This window comes from Sylvia atricapilla, chromosome W, assembly GCF_009819655.1.
Source record: "Sylvia atricapilla isolate bSylAtr1 chromosome W, bSylAtr1.pri, whole genome shotgun sequence".
Taxonomy (NCBI): domain Eukaryota; kingdom Metazoa; phylum Chordata; class Aves; order Passeriformes; family Sylviidae; genus Sylvia; species Sylvia atricapilla.
The window spans coordinates 10,091,914-10,114,125 of NC_089173.1; the positions used below are offsets into that span (position 1 = coordinate 10,091,914).

The 22,212-nt window shown below is 44.6% G+C and overlaps 1 protein-coding gene and 1 long non-coding RNA gene across 2 annotated transcripts in view; one reads left to right on the forward strand and one right to left on the reverse strand.

Moving 5' to 3' along the window:
• LOC136373294 (uncharacterized) overlaps nt 1–22,212 on the forward strand; it is a 394,644-nt gene that overhangs the window by 321,268 nt on the left and 51,164 nt on the right. The window lies entirely within an intron of this gene.
• On the reverse strand, nt 10,963–12,407 carry LOC136373240 (uncharacterized). Its single transcript, XM_066338159.1, has one exon. The coding sequence runs from the start codon at nt 11,957–11,959 to the stop codon at nt 11,039–11,041; it is 921 nt and encodes a 306-aa protein (XP_066194256.1). The 5' UTR covers nt 11,960–12,407; the 3' UTR covers nt 10,963–11,038.

Genomic DNA, 22,212 nt, shown 5'->3' on the forward strand with positions numbered 1-22,212 from the left:
CTGGTACCGTGTCCCTACACCTGTGGGATGGAGGCAGGGATGGAGGCAGGATCCAGACTGGGCATACCCTGTGTTTGGAGGAAAAGGGCACCAACCTCTCAGTGGACATTAAACCTCTTCTTCCCACTTTTTGAGACATGTGAAGGAGCCTCACTGCTGGATTTTCCCAGGATGAATCTGGCCTTTGCAGAGAAAAAACAAGCTAACCCTTTCAGTTGCATAAAGCACACTCTGCTGGCCACTGCCAGGCATAGAAAGTGCATCTCCATAAGGAAGGAGTGCAGGGGCACTTCTCACTAGTTTGTTCAATGCCTCATCCAACCTGGCCTTGACACTGCCAGGGATTGGACATCCATAACTTCTCTGGGCAACCTGTTCCAGTGCCTCATCACCCTCACAGTAAAGAATTTCTTCTGTATATCTAAATTAAATCTCCTCTTTCAGTTTGAACCCATTACCCCTTAGTAACTCCCATTAGTCCTATCACTACAGCTCCTGATGAAGAACCTTCAGAAAAAATAAGTCAGAAGACCTTTCCCTCTTAATCACAACAGGAAACGACTGTCCAGTCCATTCAGGGAAAATATTTTCCAGATCTGCTTTTCAGTTATGTGGGATATTTTCTTTCCTACAGCATGCCTTGTGCAGAGCACTTCCCATGCTCCCAGAAAGGAAAGGCATGTGTTATAGCACTGTGTGCTCCCTATCAGTCTCATAACCTGCATGAAAACAAACCTGTTTCATAGATGTTGGTGTAAATAGCCCAGGCACAGGGCTTGCAGTGTGACTTAGTAATCAGCAGCTGGCAAATGCCACTGTCTGTTTCCACACCTGACACATACAGCCACAGACAACCTTGCCATATCTCTCTTCCCTGCCACACCTTCTTCAGGAAACATTTTGCTTGGTATATTTTTGTGAGTGTGTTTTCTATGATCTGATTAAGATAGGATGGCTCTGCAGAGAGATCTGGAAAAGTTGGATGGATGAGCAGAGTCTAACAAGATGAAGTTTAATAAGTCCAAATGTCGAGTCCTGCACTTTGGCCACAATAACCCCCTGCAGCATTATAGGCTGGGGACGGTGTGGCTGGACAGTGCCCAGGAGGAAAGGGACCTGGGGGATCTGGTCAGCAGCTGGCTGAACATGAGCCAGCAGTGTGCCCAGGTGGCCAAGAGGGCCAATGGCATCCAGGCCTGTATCAGGAATGGTGTGGCCAGCAGGAGAAGGGAGGTCATTCTTCCCCTGTACTGGTCAGGCCATACCTTGAGTATTATGTCCAGTTCTGGGCCCCTCAGTTTAGGAAGGACATTGAGATGCTTGAACGCATCCAGAGGAGGGTAACAAAGCTGGTGAAGGACTTGGAAAACAAGCCATGTGAGGAATGACTGAGGGAGCTGGGGTTGTTTAGCCTGGAAAAAAGGAGACTCAGAGGTGACCTTATCACTCTCTATAACTTCCTGAAGAGTGGCTGTAGACAGCTGGGGGTTGGTCTCTTTCTCCAGACAGCAACTGACAGAATGAGAGGACACAGTCTTAAGCTGCGTCATGGGAAATATAGGTTGGATATTAGGAAGTTCTTCACGGAAAAAGTGATTAAATACTGGAATAGCCTACCCGGGGAGGTGGTGGAGTCATCATCCCTGGCTGTGTTTATAAAAAGACTAGATGTGGCACTCGATGCCATTATCTAGTAAGATGTTAGGGCTAGGTTGGACTCAATGATCTTAAAGGTATTTTTCAACCTACACATTCTGTGATTCTATGAATCTGTGATTTGCTGTTTATGGGGTTTTCATCGCTTGTTAACCTGGTTTCCCAGGGAAGACTGTGTGGGAGCTGGGTACAGAGCATTTCCCAGTGCAAATTTTCCACTCCCCTGTGCCTGGAGGTGGGTGTTGGACCACATTCTACCAGTTATCCCTGTACTTGCATTTCTGAGTGTATTTTTTCACTGCCTTTCAGGATGATTTAAGTTCCCTCATAACATTTTGCTAGCTGAGATCCTCCCTCCCTCCTCCAGTTTCCCGTTTCCTGTCTTTGCCAATACTCGCCAAAGTTGCTTGCCCCTTCTCATCCTCCTGTGACCCTCCTGGTACTTCTGCACCATTCTGGGTGCACTCTGCATCCTGTGAGACCACCGTTCACACAAAGCTGCCTGTGCAAGACAGTTGTCAACACACCAAACCTCCCAGCAAGCTCCCCTTGGGACAGCACAGGGCCAAGGTGACACTGTGTGATGGCTGTGGTGGCAGGTGACAAGGGAAGGTGCCCGAGTGGCAGCAGTGTGTCAACAGTGGTTTGCAGCACTGGGCAGGAGCAGTTCTCAAAAAGAGATCATGATTTGCATCAATGGCTGGTCAGACAAGTTGGCAAAAATAGATGCTCCTACATGATGCTCAAGGTATGTAGCTTTTCCTGTTTCCCTGCCTCTCTCAGACCAGCACAGGCTTGGTGCTCAGGATTTTCAGTCAAAGGGACTTAACCTGTTTTATCTGACCAGTGATGTCATTCACAGTTCCACATAGTTGTATTTTCTGGTTTTCTTGGTCTCTTCTACTCTCACCAAACTCTGTATCCCCAGGGAGCAAGGTCACACAGAGAAGCATCTCCAAGCCCCAGGATGCCAGGCAGGAAACCTCAGTGTAATTATTGGTTCAGCCAGATGTTTTGGGTTTCACTTTGACTGTCTTCATCCTATGGTAGACCTGGGACCAGCAGTTCTTCTGGCACTTGTGCCCCTTGCTTCTCCCTGTGCCTAGAGGGCACACAGGAGATCACCCACTGTCTATGCTGCAGAATGGAATCAGCTCCAAGTTATCCCTAAAAATACTTTTTGCCTTTATTTTTTAATGCAATGATAAAGACCAATTTTTCTTTAAAACCTTATGTCCCTGGGCGATCAGATGAATCAGGAGACAGGTGATATTTTGCAGAGGCTGCAAATCTACCCTGTATCTGTCTGCAGTGAGTATATAAAAAATTAGTGGAGCCAAGACCTATCTGCCAATATCAGCAGTGTTAGCAAATGAGCTAGGAAGCAACAGAGAGGGATTCCTGAGCTTTCTGAGCCTCTGAACCACAAAAGCAGCAGCAAAGTCACTCAAAAAGACACAAACCTTTATGCTTGAAGTCAACCTGGCCATGGCAAAAGACCAGGAAACTTCCATACATCAGTGATGATTTTGGTAAGATGGTCCTGCTGACACCACAGAGTGCTTGGGACAAGCTGATGCATGAGCCCTGATTCATGGGAGGCCCTGGGGGAAGTCTATGTCCAAGCTAAAGAAGATAAAAACTCTCATTACCTGGTCAAGATCAGAGAGGGAATGAAGGACCTTCAGCTGCTGGGCACAGGGCTCAGCCGTGGTGTACTGGGGAAACACTGGGATCAGTTTGTGCTCACTCGGGTATGAAATGCATAGACTAATAGTTGAGCAGGACATGGAAGTCAGAAAACAATTCAAGTAATTCAATTGTGTATGATTTTATGTTAGCAAATGTACAATCTGCTATGCCAAGGAGTCTGCCATTCATAAGGATTTTAACCTATGATCTCATCTTCTTCCTCATGTGGGTTTGGTTTTGAGAAAACTGGGCCAGGGACAATATCGGCTGTAAGTCTGAGGATTTAACAGCTCCTTACAGAGCTGGCCATTGCAGTCCCTCCAAGCCAACACATTCCACTTCTATGGCAAGGTGAGATGAGCCCTCACTGCCATCTTGGTGCTGGGAAAGAGCTGTGCCAGTTCTGGGGAGAAAGCAGCCAGGTTACTTGCGAACACTAATTATGACCTTTATCTTCTATCTCAGGAAACTTTGTCCCTGTTACACCCAATTGTCCTCTTGCTGATCTTTACGAGCAGTGGAGATAGCAGCAGTCAGTCTGCCTGAAAACACTACTGTCAGGGTCCGCAAACATATGCGGGGAACCTGATGGTTCGTTTTAGGATCTCAGAGCGCAAAAGACACAGCGGGGGACAACTCAGTTTATACAACAAAAAATGCACCTTTATTTAGTGCCACCAAAATGCAATAGTGGGGAGAGGAAATAGAGAATAGTAAGAAAACTAGAAAAGAGGGGAAAGGGGATTATAGCTACCAACGTGGAGGGATGAGTCCTCAAGGACGAGATGCCTATAGACGCAATCTTCCCCAGTGGGGTGATCACGAAGGTGAGCAGGGGTCTCCAGGGTTTTATAGGTTGGTCAAGGCGGGAACCAAAGCGAGTGGCACAAAGCCAAAGCAGGAGCCACCCATGTTGAGGCAAAGCAAGGGGCCCAGAGCCAAAGCAGGAGCCACCCGCGTCAAGGTTGGGACAAAACCAGAGCCACTTGCGTCAAGGTTGGGACAAAGGAGAGTCACAGAGCCAAAGCTGGAGCCACCTGCATCGAGGTTGGGTGCTCAGGGCCAAGCTGCACACCGTACGTGCTGTACTCTGGTACGGACAGACCAGTTTGGGCAAGTAGCCTTGGCTCAGTCCACTGTGACCAGTTCCATTGTTCTTGCACTCCGTTCTCATGGAGATGCATATCAGTCCTCCGAGACTTGGCAAACGTTCTGCCTCAGCCAGGCCAGGGCTCCTTTCAGAGTCTGGGGTCTCAGTCCTCAATCATTGGAGACGGTCGTGAGGCATATCACATCCTTGGACAGACTCTGACACCACCCCGTGACTCATGACTGACGATCAAGGTCCTCTTCTGCAATGTTGTCATGATGTCTTCAGGACTCATCAATGTTGGTATCATATATCCCAGAAGACAGAGACAGTAAAAAGTGGGAGAGAGAGAGAGAGAGAGAAAAGGAAATATAAAGGAAAGGAAAATAAAAACAAAACAAAATCAATCAATATTTGATTAAAACAATTTTCCAAAATACTTAAATAACTGACAAAAAATCAAAAAAACAATATAACAATAAAACAGTATAAAACCAATATTAATTGATTAATTAAAATTATTCTCTTTCACTTAAAAACAAATCACAATATTAACTTTAATTATAACATAACTAAAATAAACACACCAATCAAAACAAACAACCTCAAGTTAACTTGCTGTTGCAGGCCTAATTCTTGCTGTTTTGGTAGTGAGTCTAGTGTCAATAACTTTAGGGGTGTCTTTTGCAAAAGGGGTATTGGTTAATCTGTGTGCATTCATTATGGATGTTAAGTGTGTCAATTGCTTCATCATTTTCCAATTTAGGATGTATAAAACAACTGATAAAAGAAAACTGATGAAAACCAAAATCAAAAGGACAACAACTGGAGGGCACAATTTGTTCAGGATACCTGTAGCAGTAGGTGACCACCCAAAAAGGGTGTCCCACCACCTGTGTTCAGCATCCTTTTTTACCCTTTCTAAAACACGATGTATTTCCTTCACATCATGATGAACTGTTAGTAAAGTTTTCTGTCCATTTTTCTTGATCCTTTTCAAAATTCCCATTAAGTCCTGGTGAAGGAAGAATTGCTTAACCCAAGTTAAGTTCATTCCAATGGGGACAGGCATTATCTGATGAATCAGTGTAAAATTGGATTGTAAAAGGCAATAGGACGTAACTGGGGCTGTGTAAGAAAAGTCACATCCTGTGATTGTGGTAAAATTGCAAACACAAAAATTTGAATGATTCCTAAGATTCACTACTACATTTTCTACAAGCACTTCATCACAAGCAGTCCTCACACAAGCACATCCATTGCCTATATACACAAGTACTGTTTCAGGAGTTTCGTTAGGGTGTACTTCAAAGTGACAAATGTTTTGCTCTGTGTCCAAGCAGATGTCTTGAGCTATGATTGCATTACTTTCACAAATGAAACCTTGTTGCTCCCTAACAACACAAGATTCTAAATTGACAGTTTGCCATTTTCCCCAATTTGATGGGCCCATTCCCTATGCTCAGAAGGATAGAGAATGGCTCCATCATGACTTATACCTAATGCAATGATCGGGAATATCGAATGCACTGAAGCATTGCATATTGTTAACACAAAAGCTGTAACTGTGTTGGTATTGGAGTTATAGGTAAAGTTCACCAATTTCCACCAGGATTGGAATTTTCTTTCAAAATGATTTGCATTGTCCCAAATTATTTTCCGAATTTCAGTAGGAAAGATGCCTTCCTCACCTTCCCTTATGATTGAGGCAATAACCGTCTGCATCCAAAGCTGTGCCTGGATGCAGCTAAGGGCCAGGGAGATGTTGTTTTGTGCAACACCAAGTGCATCAATTATCAATTTGTGATCTTTCACATTTACTCTTTCCCAATTTGGTAATATATTTGTTAACAACCATTGCTGCGCCCCCAAAGCAGACAAAGAGGACTGCATGGGCTGTTGTAATTTTGCCAAATCTGTTGTGGTGGCAGCCAATTTATTCAACAATACCTCAGAATCAATGCTGTTTAGGATTCCCAATCCTGTCCCTAAAACACCAGTTATGTCTCTTGCCATTCTTTTCTTAGAAGGATTCTGTTTTTGCAGCCAAGTGTCCCATCCCTGAAAAGAAGTTTGCAAAAAGGGTGAACAGGTTGGCTGTATTTCTGAAACATTATTTTGCATCAGTAATTTGACCTTTTTGAGAGACCATGCAGGATTAAACAATATTTGTTGTTGACCAGTTTTCCTGATTATATATGGTCCAATTTCAATAATTTTTGGTCTTAGCATAACCGGCGGTTGGGTAGTGGGTGCTGTAGGCTTTACCACATTTACATCAAGTTCTCCCCAGTACTTAGTATGAATTTCACCACATACCACTTTATGAGAAAATTGTACATTAGTCATATTCAACCAACAATTTTGATTTTGGGTCTCACAGTGTAAAACATGGGCATGAGGTCTTATTACAGAACTGTGCATGGGTTCAATAAGGGATCCATCAATCAATTCACATCGAATTGCAATATCATCACCTTGTGTTACCGTAAAGGGAGGGAACTTATTATTTTTACTGTTCAGCACTAGGGGGGCTTGTGCGCCAGGGTGTACGATCACTACTGTCAGCATAGGTCTTGCCACAGCATTGATTTTAAACTTGTAAGTCAAACCTTTTAAACCTGACTGATCTGTCTGGTTGTTCTGCCAATTACATGTCACATAAAATGATCTGGTTAAAGTTATGCCAGCAGTCAGTAGGTTCATCCTTACAAAGCTTTGTTACCTCCACATTATTAGTGTTAGGGTCTAATGTATAATTACCCACATACTTCTGACGACAGCACAGTACAAAAGGGGCATGTTCTTTGCATCTCCACATCGTGTCGGGACAAAGTTCTGCTGTAATCTTAGGGTGTGCACTGCTTGTTATGTTGGGTTCTAAAAGGTTTCCAGTTATCGCGATGGAGGTAGCTTTCTCATTGGAAAAACCTTCTACTTTCCTGCATCCTACCTTGACTTCCTCACCAATTGTCCCAGTCAGCATTCTGGTCCAGTCATTTCGGACCCAACCCCACTCATTTTGACGGTATACCTCTGAGTCATGCATTACTAGGGTAGCTAGGTTTGGGCGATGACTCCCAGGGTAAGATCCTTGAGCAGTGGTGTACCTGACGGTGGCTTCAGACCACGGCCACTCAGCTGGATTTTGGCCATGGGAGTATGGCAGGATGCAGAGAAGTAGTGATAATATTAACATGGTTATTTGATTTTCGTGTCACTTGAAGTGTTCCCCAGGGTTCTCCTGTAATAACAAAAACAGTGAAATCTGCCACCTAGGGGCAGGACATTAGAATGATGGAATTATCCAGCGGGTATTTATCCGATGTTCTTTTCCCAGGGCATCGGATGCTATCCATGCAAATTTATTCAGAGAAGTTTTCAATACGAGTGGTACCTCTCCCACCGTGGGGAGATCTACCAATACAGGTTGTCCCAGGTAATGAGCTGGATTCTTGGGGTCATTTGGTCCTCCTCGTAAAGGAATTACACTCAAAGAATTTGGACAAAAAAGCAGTGATTTTTGGACATCCATTTACCCCCCATCTTTCATTGACACTTTGCACTGCTGTATGCAACCGGCCATCCCAGCCTCCCTCTTGTGGTTTCAGAAGTTGTTTTAAAAGGCCATTGGTTCTTTCTACAATTCCGTTAGCTTGAGGGTAATAGGGAGTGTGGAAAGTCCATTTTATCCCTTCACCTTTTGCCCATTCCTGGACCACTTTAGCAGTGAAGTGAGACCCATTATCAGATTGGATTTCTTGTGGTTTTGGAAAGGTCCCAAACCATATTTGCAAAGCTTTGACAGTGTTTTCCCCTGTGGCTCGTTTAAAGGCCTCAGCTTGAACCAATCTGGATGTAATCTCAACTCCCACTAACACAAAGTTTTTTCCTCCTGATTGCTTAAAAGGTCCGATGTAATCTACCTGCCAGGCATCCCATAAGCTTTTACCTGTCCTCAAATGTAGTGGGTCATCCTCTAAAGGATGTCTTTCTAGCCGTTTACGATGCTGCTCACAAGCTGAAATACAGGTTTTACACATTTCTCTGGTAATGGGCCAACCCCAGGTATGAGCTTCTTTGTATAAATCTTTTGCACCTGTGTGTTGTCTTTTAACATGCAGCCATTCTAATAGGTGCTCCCAATCTTCAGTAATTTCATCCTTTTTTAAGGGACTTAATTTTGCTAATTCATCAGCCCTGTTCCATTCTCCTGCTGGATTACCATCTGTTTGGTGAGAGGCTACCCACCATACAGCAAAATTTCCTTGACTTGCAATTTGTAAAATTTCTTGCCACTTCTCTTTCTGCCACACTGGAATTCTGTTAACTTCCCAATTATTCTGTTGCCAAAAAGGCAGCCATTCAGTACAGCCCTTATATACTGCATAGGAGTTGGTGTAAATGCAAACAAGAGAGGTGTTCTGTGCCTCCCTCTGAAAAACACTCCAAAGTTCCCCAATTTGGGCACTGCCTTCCCCCTCTGTGATGATCCGGTCTCTGGAAGAAGTGTGTAAAGCTACAGCTTTATATTTCCACACTTTTCCTTCACGTTTAGCTGAGGCATCAGTAAACCATGAATGTGCCGTTTGCTCGGGGGAAAAGGGAGGGGCTATCTTGATCACTGAGGCAAGTTTGCCTTGGCTGCTGTCCAGATTCTCTGTCTTGTATTGGCAGATTTTTCACAGTACCTTCAGTTATTGAAAAAGTGTTATTATAATGCTCTATTTGTGCATACCATTTTCTTACTGAGGCTCGTTGTGCTATCCCTTCAGGAGGTGGAGTCCCGGTAATCGCTATTTTAATTACTTTGAAGGGACCTCTCAACACAATTGGTTGTTTTCTTGTGATTTTTTCTACTTCTATGAGAGCTTGGGTAACAACAAACAAGCCTTTTTCCCAGGTAGTGTATCTCTTTTCAGCATCTCTGAAACCACGGGAATAAAAGCTAACAGGTCTGGTCGGGCCTTCCGGACCCCTTTGCCAAATGTGTACTGACAATCCTGAGGTAGCAAATCCCCATTCCACCTGAAAAGGATCTGTTGGATGAATAGGACCTAGAGCCTGATGAGCTGTGGCTTCAAAAATCAATAATTGTAATGCCTCCTCCTGATAAGGGCCCCAGTCCCGTTTTACTCCCTTTCTCAACAAATCATAGAGAGGCCTAGCAATAATTGAAAAATCTGGAATGTGTTTTCTCCAAAACATCAATAGTCCTAGGGCTTGTTGTAGTTCTTTTCTAGATTCAGGCATTTTAATTTGATCTAGAGATGTTAGGGTATCTGGTGGGATACATGTCATACCTCCTTTCCACCAAATCCCTAAAAATTTTACTTCTTGGGAAGGTTTTTGTATTTTCTCTGAGGGAATCTGCAAACCAAGGTTTTCTAAGTGGGAAATTATTTTCTGTTGAACATCCCCCACTATTTCTTTTTCCTCTCCTCCCACCAAAACATCATCTATGTACTGGTAAACAGCTACAGTATCGGGTTTATGTATCTCTTCTAGTTCTTGGGCTAAAGCATGGTGGGCTAAAGGGGGGGAATGTTTATACCCTTGTGGTAAGCGTGTGAAGGTGTATTGCTCTCCCTCCCATGTAAAGGCAAAACGGTCCATATCTTCTTCTTGTATGGGTATCATAAAGAACATGTCTTTAATATCTATTGTTGCCATGATAGTGTGGGCCTTTTCCTGAATCGATATTATTAATTCAGCTATATTTGGGACCGCTGCTGTGAGAGGGTCTGTGTTGGCATTAAGCCGGCTGTAATCAACTGTAAATCTCCACTGTCCATTGGGTTTTTTAACTGGCCAGATTGGCGAGTTAAAAGGACTGTGAGTGTTGATAACTACTCCTTGATTTTTTAATCCCTGAATGACTGGCTTGATACCATCCTTAGCACCTGAGGGTAAAGGGTAGTTTTACAGAAGTGATTTTACTGAATGGTGAGGAAGGAGCTGTTTGAAGCAGCCTGATGTTAAGGCGGGGTGCTCCAAAAGACCACAGACAACCCTCTGTGTCTTCCCATTGTCTCCCAGCAAGTATATCCACCCCTAACAAGCTGTCAGGAATATCTCCAATGACCATTTGGACAGTTATTGAGTTGTCTTCCCCAGGCAATGAGATTTTTACTAGAGCAATGCTCATATGCTCTGTAGTTCCTAGGGCATTTAAAACACAGCATTGTTTTTTACTTGGGACAATTCCACACTTCTGAGCATGTTTAATTTTCAATGCACTGATTTGGGCCCCTGTGTCCACAACAAGAGTTATCAATATTTGTTTGGGGCCAACTATTGCTGTAATCAATAGGTCTCCTGTTTTTGGGTTTTTCGTGAGCTTTCTCAAAAATATCCAGTCTCCGTTTCTCCACTCACTGTCAAGAAATGGAGTTTTTAGTTTAAAGGATGTTGGGAATTTTCCCTTCCCTGAAGCGGGGATGGAATCAGCTGTTTCTCTTTGTTTGAAACTTGTGTAAGCAAATGTTGTGGCTCATTACCCAGAGCTGGTGGCGGAGGAGGTGCGCTGGGTTGTTGGTCCGGTGAATCTATTACAATAGGTTTGGGACAGGGCCAATTAGAAATTATTTTGGCCAATTTTTAATAAGGCAATTTGTCCATTACTTCTCGTGGCACTCCTCTTTTCAGCCCTAGCAACCACAACTGCTGTCGGTTAGAGATTTGTTTTCCCCTTTCTGGTTTTTCATTAGGGGAAGCAATGTGCCTGATTCCTCTGGGTTTTTCGGGTTTGTCCTCTGAGTGTTTTACCAGTCCATATTTTCTGCTGTAACTGATTAACTCCTCTGCTACTTCACTCCATGTCCAAACTTTGCGACTGCTGTTAGATTGTGTGCTAGGAGTAGCAAAGGGCGAGGAGTCAGTGGAGTCAGTGGAACCGATTTGATCACTTGTATGTCCAAGAAATCTTTCAAGCCTATCTACAGGAGTGATAAATGCTATTGTTTTTTGGAGGAGAATTGCTGTTGGTTTAAGTGATTCTGGCAAACCTCGAATTAGAGGGGTCATAATTTCAGGTTTGACAGGCTGTTGCATTGGTGACTCATAGCCAGAGAATAATTTTCTTTCATGTATCATTTGCAAGCATGCAGCTTTGTGTATGTTTTCTAGGAGTTGGTCTGAGGTGCTGACAATTGCCAGAGGGTCGCCCCTTTCAAGGGGGTTTAGTCCCCCTGCCCAATAAGCTGCACGCTGTGTCAGGGACCATGGAGCATGTGTATTTCCTGTTGTTAAGAAAATTCCATGTCCCCAATAGCCACTTGCTTCTTGTTCACTTAATTTAATTTGGTCACCTCCAGTGAGTGAAACCCTAAAAACATACTCCATCTCTGATTCACTAGGGAGGCAGGAGTATTCTTTCTTTATTTTAGCTAATTCAGTGGCTGTGTATGGTATTTCTCTGGTGGTTATGTGGGGATCACGATCCTCTTCATTTATATAGTTATACTGTGTTTTAATGAGAGGTCTCAAGTTGGAACCACAGTGTTCCCCATAATTTTGCATGTGTACTTATTCCTTCTGAGGGTATATCTGTTTGATAGTGTATGACTCCCTTTCTTCTATTTCTTTAGGTGTTTCTACGGGGTTTAAGTTTTTACTTCACTCTTCTGCAAGGGAAAACTGCAACAAATAAACATGATTTCTTTCTCCTTCCAATTGTTTTTGCAAAGCTTCTACCAAATTTTGCAGGGAGTCTATTATTGCTTTTTCTTCACTTACCTGTTTAAGACAGGTTTCTATGGCTGCTGAAAGACAGGCCACCAAAACTGAGCAAAGAATGGTTTTATTTCTGCCCAGTTTAAATCTAGCATCATGTTGTAAAGAATATGTTCTATCTACAATATTTTCAAAATTAAACCAATTATTCTGTGCCCATCCTTCTCCGGCTGGAGAAGGTCTAGCACCATGTTTTGCTAACAAAGCAAAAAATGCATCCTTATGTTTTTCAGTCATTTTGGTGAAGGGATAATAACCACTCTCAGGGAGGTATCCTTACAGTTACACACTGGCACAGCTAAAACTGTGTTTCCCTTCGCTTCCCTGGAATGGGTGAGGAGACTAATCTGCTTGGGAGGCACCCCTTAGTTACTTACAACTGGGTTGTCTCCTCAACTACACCAAGCAGTCCATACTACTTCCACACAAACAATACAGTCTCATCTTTTGCACAATGAGATATTTTAGGAAATCCTGATGACAGGGAGTGCTCTTCTCCTGGGCGTATACAGTTTGCGTGAATTTTCCCTCACCCCCCTTGCTTTCTAACAGCGTTCATAGAAGTGGCGTGCTAGGAGCGGCTGAGACAAGGGTCCTTCCCCTGTTACAAACTATATAAACCCCATAACTTCTCTGTCGATCAAGATCCTGTCCATGACGCCAATTTAATGTCAGGGTCCCCAAACATGCGGGGAACCTGATGGTTCGATTTAAGGATCTCAGAGCGCAAAAGACACAGCGGGGGACAACTCAGTTTATACAACAAAAAATGCACCTTTATTTAGTGCCACCAAAATGCAATAGTGGGGAGAGAAAATAGAGAATAGTAAGAAAAATAGAAAAGAGGGGAAAGGGGATTATAGCTACCAATGTGGAGGGACGAGTCCTAGAGGTCAAGATGCCTATAGACGCAATCTTCTCCAGTGGGATGATCACAAAGGTGAGCAGGGGTCTCCAGGGTTTTATAGGTTGGTCAAGGCGGGAACCAAAGCGAGTGGCACAAAGCCAAAGCAGGAGTCACCTGCATCAAGGTTGGGACAAAACCAGAGCCACTTGCGTCAAGGTTGGGACAAAGGAGAGTCACAGAGCCAAAGCTGGAGCCACCTGCATCGAGGTTGGGTGCTCAGGGCCAAGCTGCACACCGTACGTGCTGTACTCTGGTACGGACAGACCAGTTTGGGCAAGTAGCCTTGGCTCAGTCCACTGTGACCAGTTCCATTGTTCTTGCACTCCGTTCTCATGGAGATGCATATCAGTCCTCCGAGACTTGGCAAATGTTCTGCCTCAGCCAGGCCAGGGCTCCTTTCAGAGTCTGGGGTCTCAGTCCTCAACCATTGGAGACGGTCGTGAGGCATATCACATCCTTGGACAGACTCTGACAACTACACAGCCCCAGCAACACCCTGTAGAGGCAGCAGGCAGCATAATCCCACCAGGAACAAGTCCTTGTTCTGGCTCTGTCCACTTTAGTAGCCACTATTATATTTGTCTCCATGGTCAAATAAGGCTAGGTTGTGTCACTGTGGAGCTGTGGTTATAATCCTCCTGTACTAGAGGCTCTATAACCTCTGAGAAGCCACTCTGATGCAAAAAACAAGTGGGTTTGGAGTGGAAAGGTCAAGACCACTGCAGTAAAGCTGAATTTTAATCATCATTTAAGGCCTGACTAAATACCAAAACTGGGCTTTTTTTTTTTTTTAATATTTCTTGATCTTGCAATTACATCATTTCCTCTGCCTAATAAAACATGAAGTCATGCACCTGCCATGAGTGACAAACTGATAAACAACTCAAGATGCTTTTCAGCAGCATTTTTCTCCAATTTCCAGAGCCATCTGGCTTCCCCAGCTAAGTTTACATCATTACTGACTTTAATAATTTAGAGATCATCCTACTTACTCTAATGCAATTGTCGTGTTTGGCTGTCAGTTAGAGCAGAAACGGTGTGTAATGAATAGTCAGCAATTTTCTGTACTAATTATTTATTCAAATTCTTCAACATTGAGAGCTTAAGGTGTATGCTAGGCTCATTCTTCCTTATTTTTAAAAAGAATCAGAAGAATTACTCATGCATTTCCAGTGTGTTTCCTTCCAAAAACACATAACCAGTGTGTCATTCCAGCACTTCTGGTTTGGCTGAGAAGCATGATTTTTTAAGGGAACCGGAGGATGTGGCCTCATGTCACCTGCATGTGCAAGGGGACAAAATCTTAAGTTGCGCCAGGGGAGGTTTAGGTTGGACGTTAGGAAGAATTTCTTCACAGAAAGGGTGATTAGAGATTGGAATGGACTGCCCTGGGAGGTGGAGTCACCGTCCTGACCCTGGAGGTGTTTAAGGAAAGACTGAACGTGGCACTCGGTGCCATGATCTGGTTGACAAGGTGGTGTTGGGCCATCGGTTGGACTCGATGACCTCGGAGGTCTTTTCCAACCTTTTCGATTCCGTGATTTTGCGATCCGATGATTCCGTAAGGGCCGAGAGGCGGCTGCTCTCCCTCACCGCGGCCGGCAGAGGGCACTGCAGCGCGCGGGAGGAGCCCCTCCCGCAGCTCCGCGCGGGCGGGGGCGGGGCCGGGATGCTCTCGCGATACCCGCGCGGCGCCGCCCGGCCCGCGGTGCCCGGAGGTGGCGGCCCGGCCCGGCCATGGCATCCGACAGCGACACTGAGGAGTTCTACGATGCACCCGAAGACGTGCATCCCGCGGGCTCCCCAGCGCCGTGAGTTCGCCTGGCCCTGCCCTTCCTCCCTTCTTCTCTCAGCGCGGCCCCGCGGACCCTGGGCAGCTCCCGGGGGTATGAGGGGGAAGCAGGGTCAGCGCGGGGCCGCGGCCCCCCCGAGAGGTCGGGGTCTGCCCGGAGCGCAGAGGGTGCGGGGAACCGAGCGGGGCTTGCGCGGCGCTCGAGGCTGGTGCGGACGGCAGTGGCCGTGAGAGGATGAGATCAAACCTGCCTTCCTGAGGGAGGAGCGGGTGTAGTGCTGGGAGACGTACGGAGATGGCATCGGGATCGACAGAAGTAATCCCTGGAATGCGATAAAAGTAACAGTAAAGAGGAAGGAGAAGCGAGCGAGCTTCGACAGCAACAGGCAGCTGTTGCTGCGTGAAGAACTTCTGGTGTGCTCTGTGTTCTGTTTTTAGTGATGTCTTTAATACTTTTACTGTTTTTCGTGAGGATTGGACTAGATGATCTCCAGAGGTCCCTTCCAATCATATCAAATCTGTGATTCTGTGTTGCTTTGATGCTTCTTGCCTTTAGCAAGTTGGTTCCAGTAGTGAAGATTTACCAACGTTTTGTGAAGTAGATCCCACTGCTGCTGCCTCAGAACTAACCCTGACACCTTGTTGTTGGTGTCAGCCAAATGTGCTCCCTCTTGTTGTAAATCTCTCTTTCCGGTTGTATGCTGGACAGGTTATGGCTTCTCTCAGTTCTGTTTTTTTGTGTAGCCTGAACCAAACCTCTGCATTATTTTACTTGGTAGGATGAGGTTTCACATGGCTTGTTTATAGGGTAATAGATATGGATTGTGGGATCCATGCATTTGAAGCTTTAATAATAGACTAAGGAGCTTGTTTTAAGCTGTGACTCAGTGGTCACAGGATGCCTACAAGAAAAGAAAGACTAGATATTTTCTCCTCATCTTCAGATCCTGTATGTGGTGGTTCAGAATGAATGTGAAAAGTTTTTTTTCCCTAAGGAAGTTCTAGCATGGATTGTGATTGACAGCTTGTCTGACGAATGGGAGTGTTTATATGTCTCTGGAAACACAGTCTGGAATCATAAGTCCCAAGTGACTCGTCCTTTCCTTTTCCAGCTGGCAAAGAGGTAACATCACCTTGTGAGTCAAGGTTTGGGCTGGGCCCCCTGATGCCAGGCCTGCCGGGCCTCGGGGGGGGGGCCCTGCCTGTGGGACAGTGGTTGAGGATGGCCGTGTCTCCTCTGTCCCCTCCCGGCTCCTCTGATGGGGAGAGGAGGACTGCACATTTCAGATCAGTGGTGTTGGCCCTGCGCCAGAAACTTGGTGGTGTTGGCCCTGTGCCAGAAGCTTCTGGTCCGAAGGAGGAGAAACTTTTTAAAAACTTTTTTCTGGAGCTCCAGGGAGCTGATCCAAGTTTGAGTTGCTTTAGATCTGACCAGGGGTGGAGGAGAGTCGTCCATCAGTGTTCCCGAGCATACTCTCTCTCTCTCTCCTCCTTCCTCCCCCTGTCACCTGTGGCCTTGAAGTTCCAGGAATCAGCTGGAGAAGGAAAAAAAAAAACAAAAAACCAAAAAAACTCTGGGCAAAGACATTAACCCTTTTCCCTCCTCCATGGAAGACAGAGTAGTTTGAAATGTAGAGAGACAAAGTCAGTGAAAGAACTGAATAAGATTATTACAAGATGGGATGGAGGAAGTGGACATTTCTGACCAGACTTCTCTAGATGTGAAGTATGAAGAAATTAACTGTTTTTGTAATATCCTAATGCTGCTTGGGAGAATGCAAGTTCTAGCCAAAGGGTGGTGTATATTGATATACATAGGTTTTAATTAAGAATTTTGAATAGTATATGTCCCTGGCTCCTGAGAAAGAATAAAGAAGTCTCTATTTCTTTTGAGATAGAGGCGATTTTAGAGATAAAAGAGAATCCTTGATTTGTACTAAAAAAAACATTCTTAAAACAATACCCCAAACATTCGGAAACCCATAAACAGCTTGAAAAACTGTTATATGGGTAGAACTGCACAGAATCTGCAGAAATTCTGGGCAGTTGCAGATCTGTGGCCTTGAAAGCCACCAGACCTTTTCTTGTAGCGTGTTCTCCATAACCCTAGAGAGGCTCCTCTCCCAAGGTGATGTAGAATCGTGTTTAAATGATGACAACTGACTAAAAATCATAGTTTTCTCTCTGTGGTGAGTGGAAAAGTGAACAGGTTGGGGGGGGGGGGGAGGTGTTTAAATGTAACTTTTTTTTTTCTTTTTCTCTTTTTCTTTAGTGTATGTTAATAAAATCTGTTTTTACTTTTAAGTTGTGCCTGTTTTGCCTTTTTCTCCTAAAGTCCTATCTCCCAGTTGATAAACAAAATTTAGCAAATGTAAAACCATGACATAAATGATGCATTAGCCAGAAAACCAAATTAAAACCACAACACCTGTATTAAAGTTTTTCTGAACTTAGCTACTTAGCTGTAGCCTGGTGAAAAGCACATCTTAGCATACAGTTCTGCAAGATGTGGTAAGCCAAATTCACAGGGCTTATACTGAAATGAGTTTTTTCTCCAACTGCTTACCTTCTAGGAATCGTAATAAAACTCTTCCCTGAGTTGCATTAATTCAAAGTAAACAGCAGAAAACTAGAAACAGCAAAAACTGTTCAATAAGTTAAAGCACCTGGAACCTGTCAGGATTGGGACAGGAGTGGATGAAGATGAGGGATTAGTGTGACTAGAGGCCACAGACAGGAAAGGGGAAGCAGACTGTTGGTAGAAATGAGGTATTAAATCTTCCCAACTGCACATCCCTCTTTTGTCTGATACAGATAATGCCATGTGTCCTGGCTTTGCAGGTTTCCACCACCTGTATCTTAGCAGAACTTGATAGTACAAAGTCACTCACTAGAAATTAAAGTGAAAGATGCTTTTAATTTCTCTAGTGCTTTTCCATGACCTGTATCAATGCATCATTGACTTGAGTCAATAGAATTCTGTGAGCCTGAGTCAAGTAAGGAGGTGACGTCTGTGAGCTTAGTTTGCAATACAGCTACTGGTCTGTAATTCAGTCTGTTGTTGAATCTTAACAGTATTTTCTCAAAATAAACTTTGAGATTTTATAAGAGCTAATTTCACACATGCATCAGACAATTCTAGGAAGCAGGCTGCTATATTATTTTGCCTATGTAATGATGTTGAGTTGAGACCACAAAAAAAATCAAAACCTTCTTGTTGCAGGCAAGGCAACTGAAAACAAGTACATGTTGTTCTCTGCAGTTTCAGATATTTCCTCCTGCATTCAGTGTTCTGATGATCAGTAAACTCAGTTGGGAATCCTTTTTGGCAGCAATAATTTGCAGCAAAGCAGTGTAGATATATTTGCCTGTCGTGGTTTTACATTTGCTAAATTTTGTTTATTAACTGGGAGACAGGATTTTGGGAGAAAAAGGTGAAACAGGCATAACTTAAAAGTAAAAGCAGATAGATTTTATTAACATACACTAAAGAAAAAAAAAAAAAAAGAGAGAGACAAAAAAATGAGACATTCAAACACCTTTCCCCCCCCCCACCCCAAACTGTTTACTTTTTTACTCAACACAGAGAGAGAACTATGATTTCCAGTCAGTTGCCACCATTTAAACACGATTCTACATCACCTTAGGAGAGGAGCCTCTCTAGGGTTATGGAGAACATGTCACAAGAAAAGGTCTGGTGGCTTTCAAGGCCACAGATCTGCAACCGCCCAGAATTTCTGCAGATTCTGTGCAGTTCTACCCATATAACAGTTTTTCAAACTGTTTATGGGTTTCCGCATGTTTGGGGTATCGTTTTAAGAAGGCTTTTCTAGTACAAAACAAGGATTTTCTTCTATCTCTAAAATCGCCTCTATCTCAAAAGAAATAGAGACTTCTTTATTCTTTCTCAGGAGCCAGGGATATACTCTATTCAAAATTCTTAATTAAAACCCATGTATATCAATATACACCACCCTTTGGCTAGAACTTGCATTCTCCCAAGCAGCATTAGGATATTACAAAAACAGTTAATTTCTTCATACTTCACATCTAGAGAAGTCTGGTCAGAAATGTCCACTTCCTCCATCCCATCTTGTAATAATCTTATTCAGTTCTTTCACTGACTTTGTCTCTCTACATTTCAAACTACTCTGTCTTCCATGGAGGAGGGAAAAGGGTTAATGTCTTTGCCCAGAGTCTTTTTTCTCCTCTCCAGCTGATTCCTGGAACTTCAAGGCCACAGGTGACAGGGGGAGGAAGGAGGAGAGAGAGAGAGAGTATGCTCGGGAACACTGATGGACGACTCTCCTCCACCCCTGGTCAGATCTAAAGCAACTCAAACTTGGATCAGCTCCCTGGAGCTCCAGAGAAAAGTTTTTAAAAAGCCTCTTCTCCTTCGGACCAGCAGCTCTGGCAACCAAGGCCCAGAGCAGGGCCACGGTGGTCCTGGTGCATGGCCAGACTGCTGGTCTGCAGTCCTCCTCCTCCTCTCCCCATCGGAGGAGCCGGAGTGGGGGACAGAGGAGACACAGCCAGCCTCAAGCGCTCTCCCACAGGCAGAGCCCTCCCCCAAGGCCCGGCAGGCCTGGCCCCAGGGAACCCAGCCCGAACTCCTGACTTACGAGGTGATGTTACCTCCCTGCCGGCTGGAAAAGGAAAGGGCTTAATCACTTGGGACTTATCATTCAAGACTGTGTTTCAAGAGACGTAGAAACGCTCCCATTCATCCGCCAAGCTGTCAATCTATATTAAAACTTCCTTAGGAAATAAAAATGTTTCACATTTATGCTAAACCACCACATAAATTATTTTGCATATGTAATGATGTTGAGTTGGGACCACAAAAAAAAAATCAAAACTTTCTTGTTGAAGGCAAGGCAACTGAAAACAAGTACATGTTGTCCTCTTCAGTTTCAGATATTTCCTCCTGCATTCAGTGTTCTGATGATCAGTAAACTCAGTTGGTAATCCTTTTTGGCAGCAGTAGTTTGCAGCAAAGCAGTGTAGATATATTTGACCTCACTACAAATGTGAGGTGTAGAGGCATCCGTGGACGGCAGGGACAAGGTACTCTGCAGACCTGAGATATTCTGGAAACACATGGTTTTACTGAAAGGGTCATGGGTAAAGAGGGCTTGCTTTCAGCCACCAGCCTCGGCTGGAGTGAAGCCCTTAAAGTAAGTGGGAGAGAGAGAGGGGATATGAGGTAAGGGAGTGTTCTGGATTGACGCTGTCCCCTATCCCATATCTTGGACTACATTGTTGTGTCTGGCAGCTGCCCTCGTTGGCGAGGCCTGCTGCTTTTGCTGTTTGCTCACTCTCTCTCGCTCTCTGGCTCGGCTGCTCGCTTGGCCTGCTGCTGCTTGGCTGCTGCTTCTCTCTCTCTCTGCCTGCCTGCTGCCTGCCCCTGCCACTGGCTTTCACTGCTTCTGTGTTTTTTTCTTTCCTTCCTTTTCTTTTCTCTTCCCCCCCCCCCCAAAGCTTTTGGACCAGCTCCAGACCTGACCTGACCTGAGAAGTTGGAGAATCTCCGGGGCCTGCGGAAGGAAGCGCTGCAGCCTCCCCTCACAGAAAGTACTGTTTTCCTTCCTTTGGTGTTGGGGAGTGTTCAATTTCATTTGTCAATAAACCGGTTTTTTCCACTTTTCCTCCAAGGCATTTTCCCTTCCCGAACCCAGGGCTGGGGGGGGGGGGGAAGAGGTGGTGGAGGTTTGTTTTTAGGGGACTCCTTTTAGAGGTTCTGCCCTAATTAATTTATTCCAAACCAGAACATTTCTTGGTGCGTTGGCCAGGAAAGGGCCAGAGAAAGTGGAAAAAACCTTAATAATAATATTGCTGGTTCTAATTATTTTGTGAGTGTATTGGGATGTTTTTTTCTGGATTCATAATGTCATTCGGGGTGAAAGCCTGCCAATATTTCTGGTCCCCAGGGGTTTTTGAGGTCTTAATACCTTTGTGGTACCTAGGGTTATTTCCTTACCTAGAAAAAGCTCTGGTATTGCTCCTAATACGTAGTTCTTGGGGCCGTGGAGCACTAACCAGAATATTCATTGGGCTCGGCTTGCTTGTGATGTTTTATAGGAGGGCTGTTAAGATGCTTGAATCTATTGCAGGAGTGTATAGTTCGTTGTTGTGGTTGTGCATTCAGTTTGTTAGGGGAGAATCAGGGGGAGAGTTTTTTCAGCCTCTGTCTTCCCTCTTCTCCTCTGAGTTGTTTACATCTCTATTAGAAAATGTTCAGTTTCCCCTGAGTGTTAAAGAGATCATCTTTCTGGCATTTAATTTAGTAAGTTTTCTCTATACTGTCTGCAGTTTATATAAAATGAAAGCTGAGATTTCTAAAGGGGCTAATGAGACTCCTGATTTAGGGGTAAAGCCAAGTAAGAGAAATCTTGAGTGGAGTGGGAAATGGGAAGATATAGGCCAAATTTTAAAGGAATTTTCTGATCCTATAGTCTGGGACTTCCCATCTGAACAAATTCAGAACCCAGCTGAGGTGGCGAAGTATTTGAAAGAGAAGTGCTGTGGTAATACTAAGGAGAAAAGGATTATTGCAGTGAGCTGGGCCCTGGCATATGTTTATCGTACTCTGCTAGATACTGAAGGGCAGCAGATAGAAGAAAGGGAACAGGGAGATAAACTAGTTACCATCCCAGTCACTCAGGCTGCAGCTAATATCCCGGCTCCAGGCCATCTGCTAAACCAGACAGGGAGTCTAAGACACTGGCAGTCGCCGGGGCAAAGAGAGCACGAAAGACTGATGGACCAGTTGAGGATGATGATGATGGTGAAGGGCCCTCAAGGCCTCCCGAGGACACCCAATCAGAAGTTGGACAAACTGACATAAAATCAGAAGCCGAACCAACTGACACCCAATTGGAAGCCAGACCAACTGGCCTAAGATCAAATGCCCAACCAGCTGGCACAAGATCAGGACCCACTATTGATTCTTTTTCCCTGAAGGACCTTCGAGGCTTGAGAAAGGATTACACTTGACAACCAGATAAGTCTATAATTAGTTGGTTAGTCCGTCTCTGGGATGCTGCAGGCGAGGCTACAACTCTGGATGGCACTGAAGCAAGGCATTTGGGCTCCCTGTCACAGGTTCCAGTTATTGACCAAGGAATAATGAGGGAGGCTATCCCTTGCAGTCTCTGGGAACGAGTTTTTGGAAGTGTGGCGCAAAGATATCTGTGTGCAGACGATCTCTACATGCAGCAGACCCAGTGGAAGACCATAGAACAAGGGATTCAACGCTTGAGAGAAATGGTAGTGGCGGAGATCATCTTCTCGGATGACCTAAACATTAAGAACCCAGACTTGGTACCATGTACACCCATG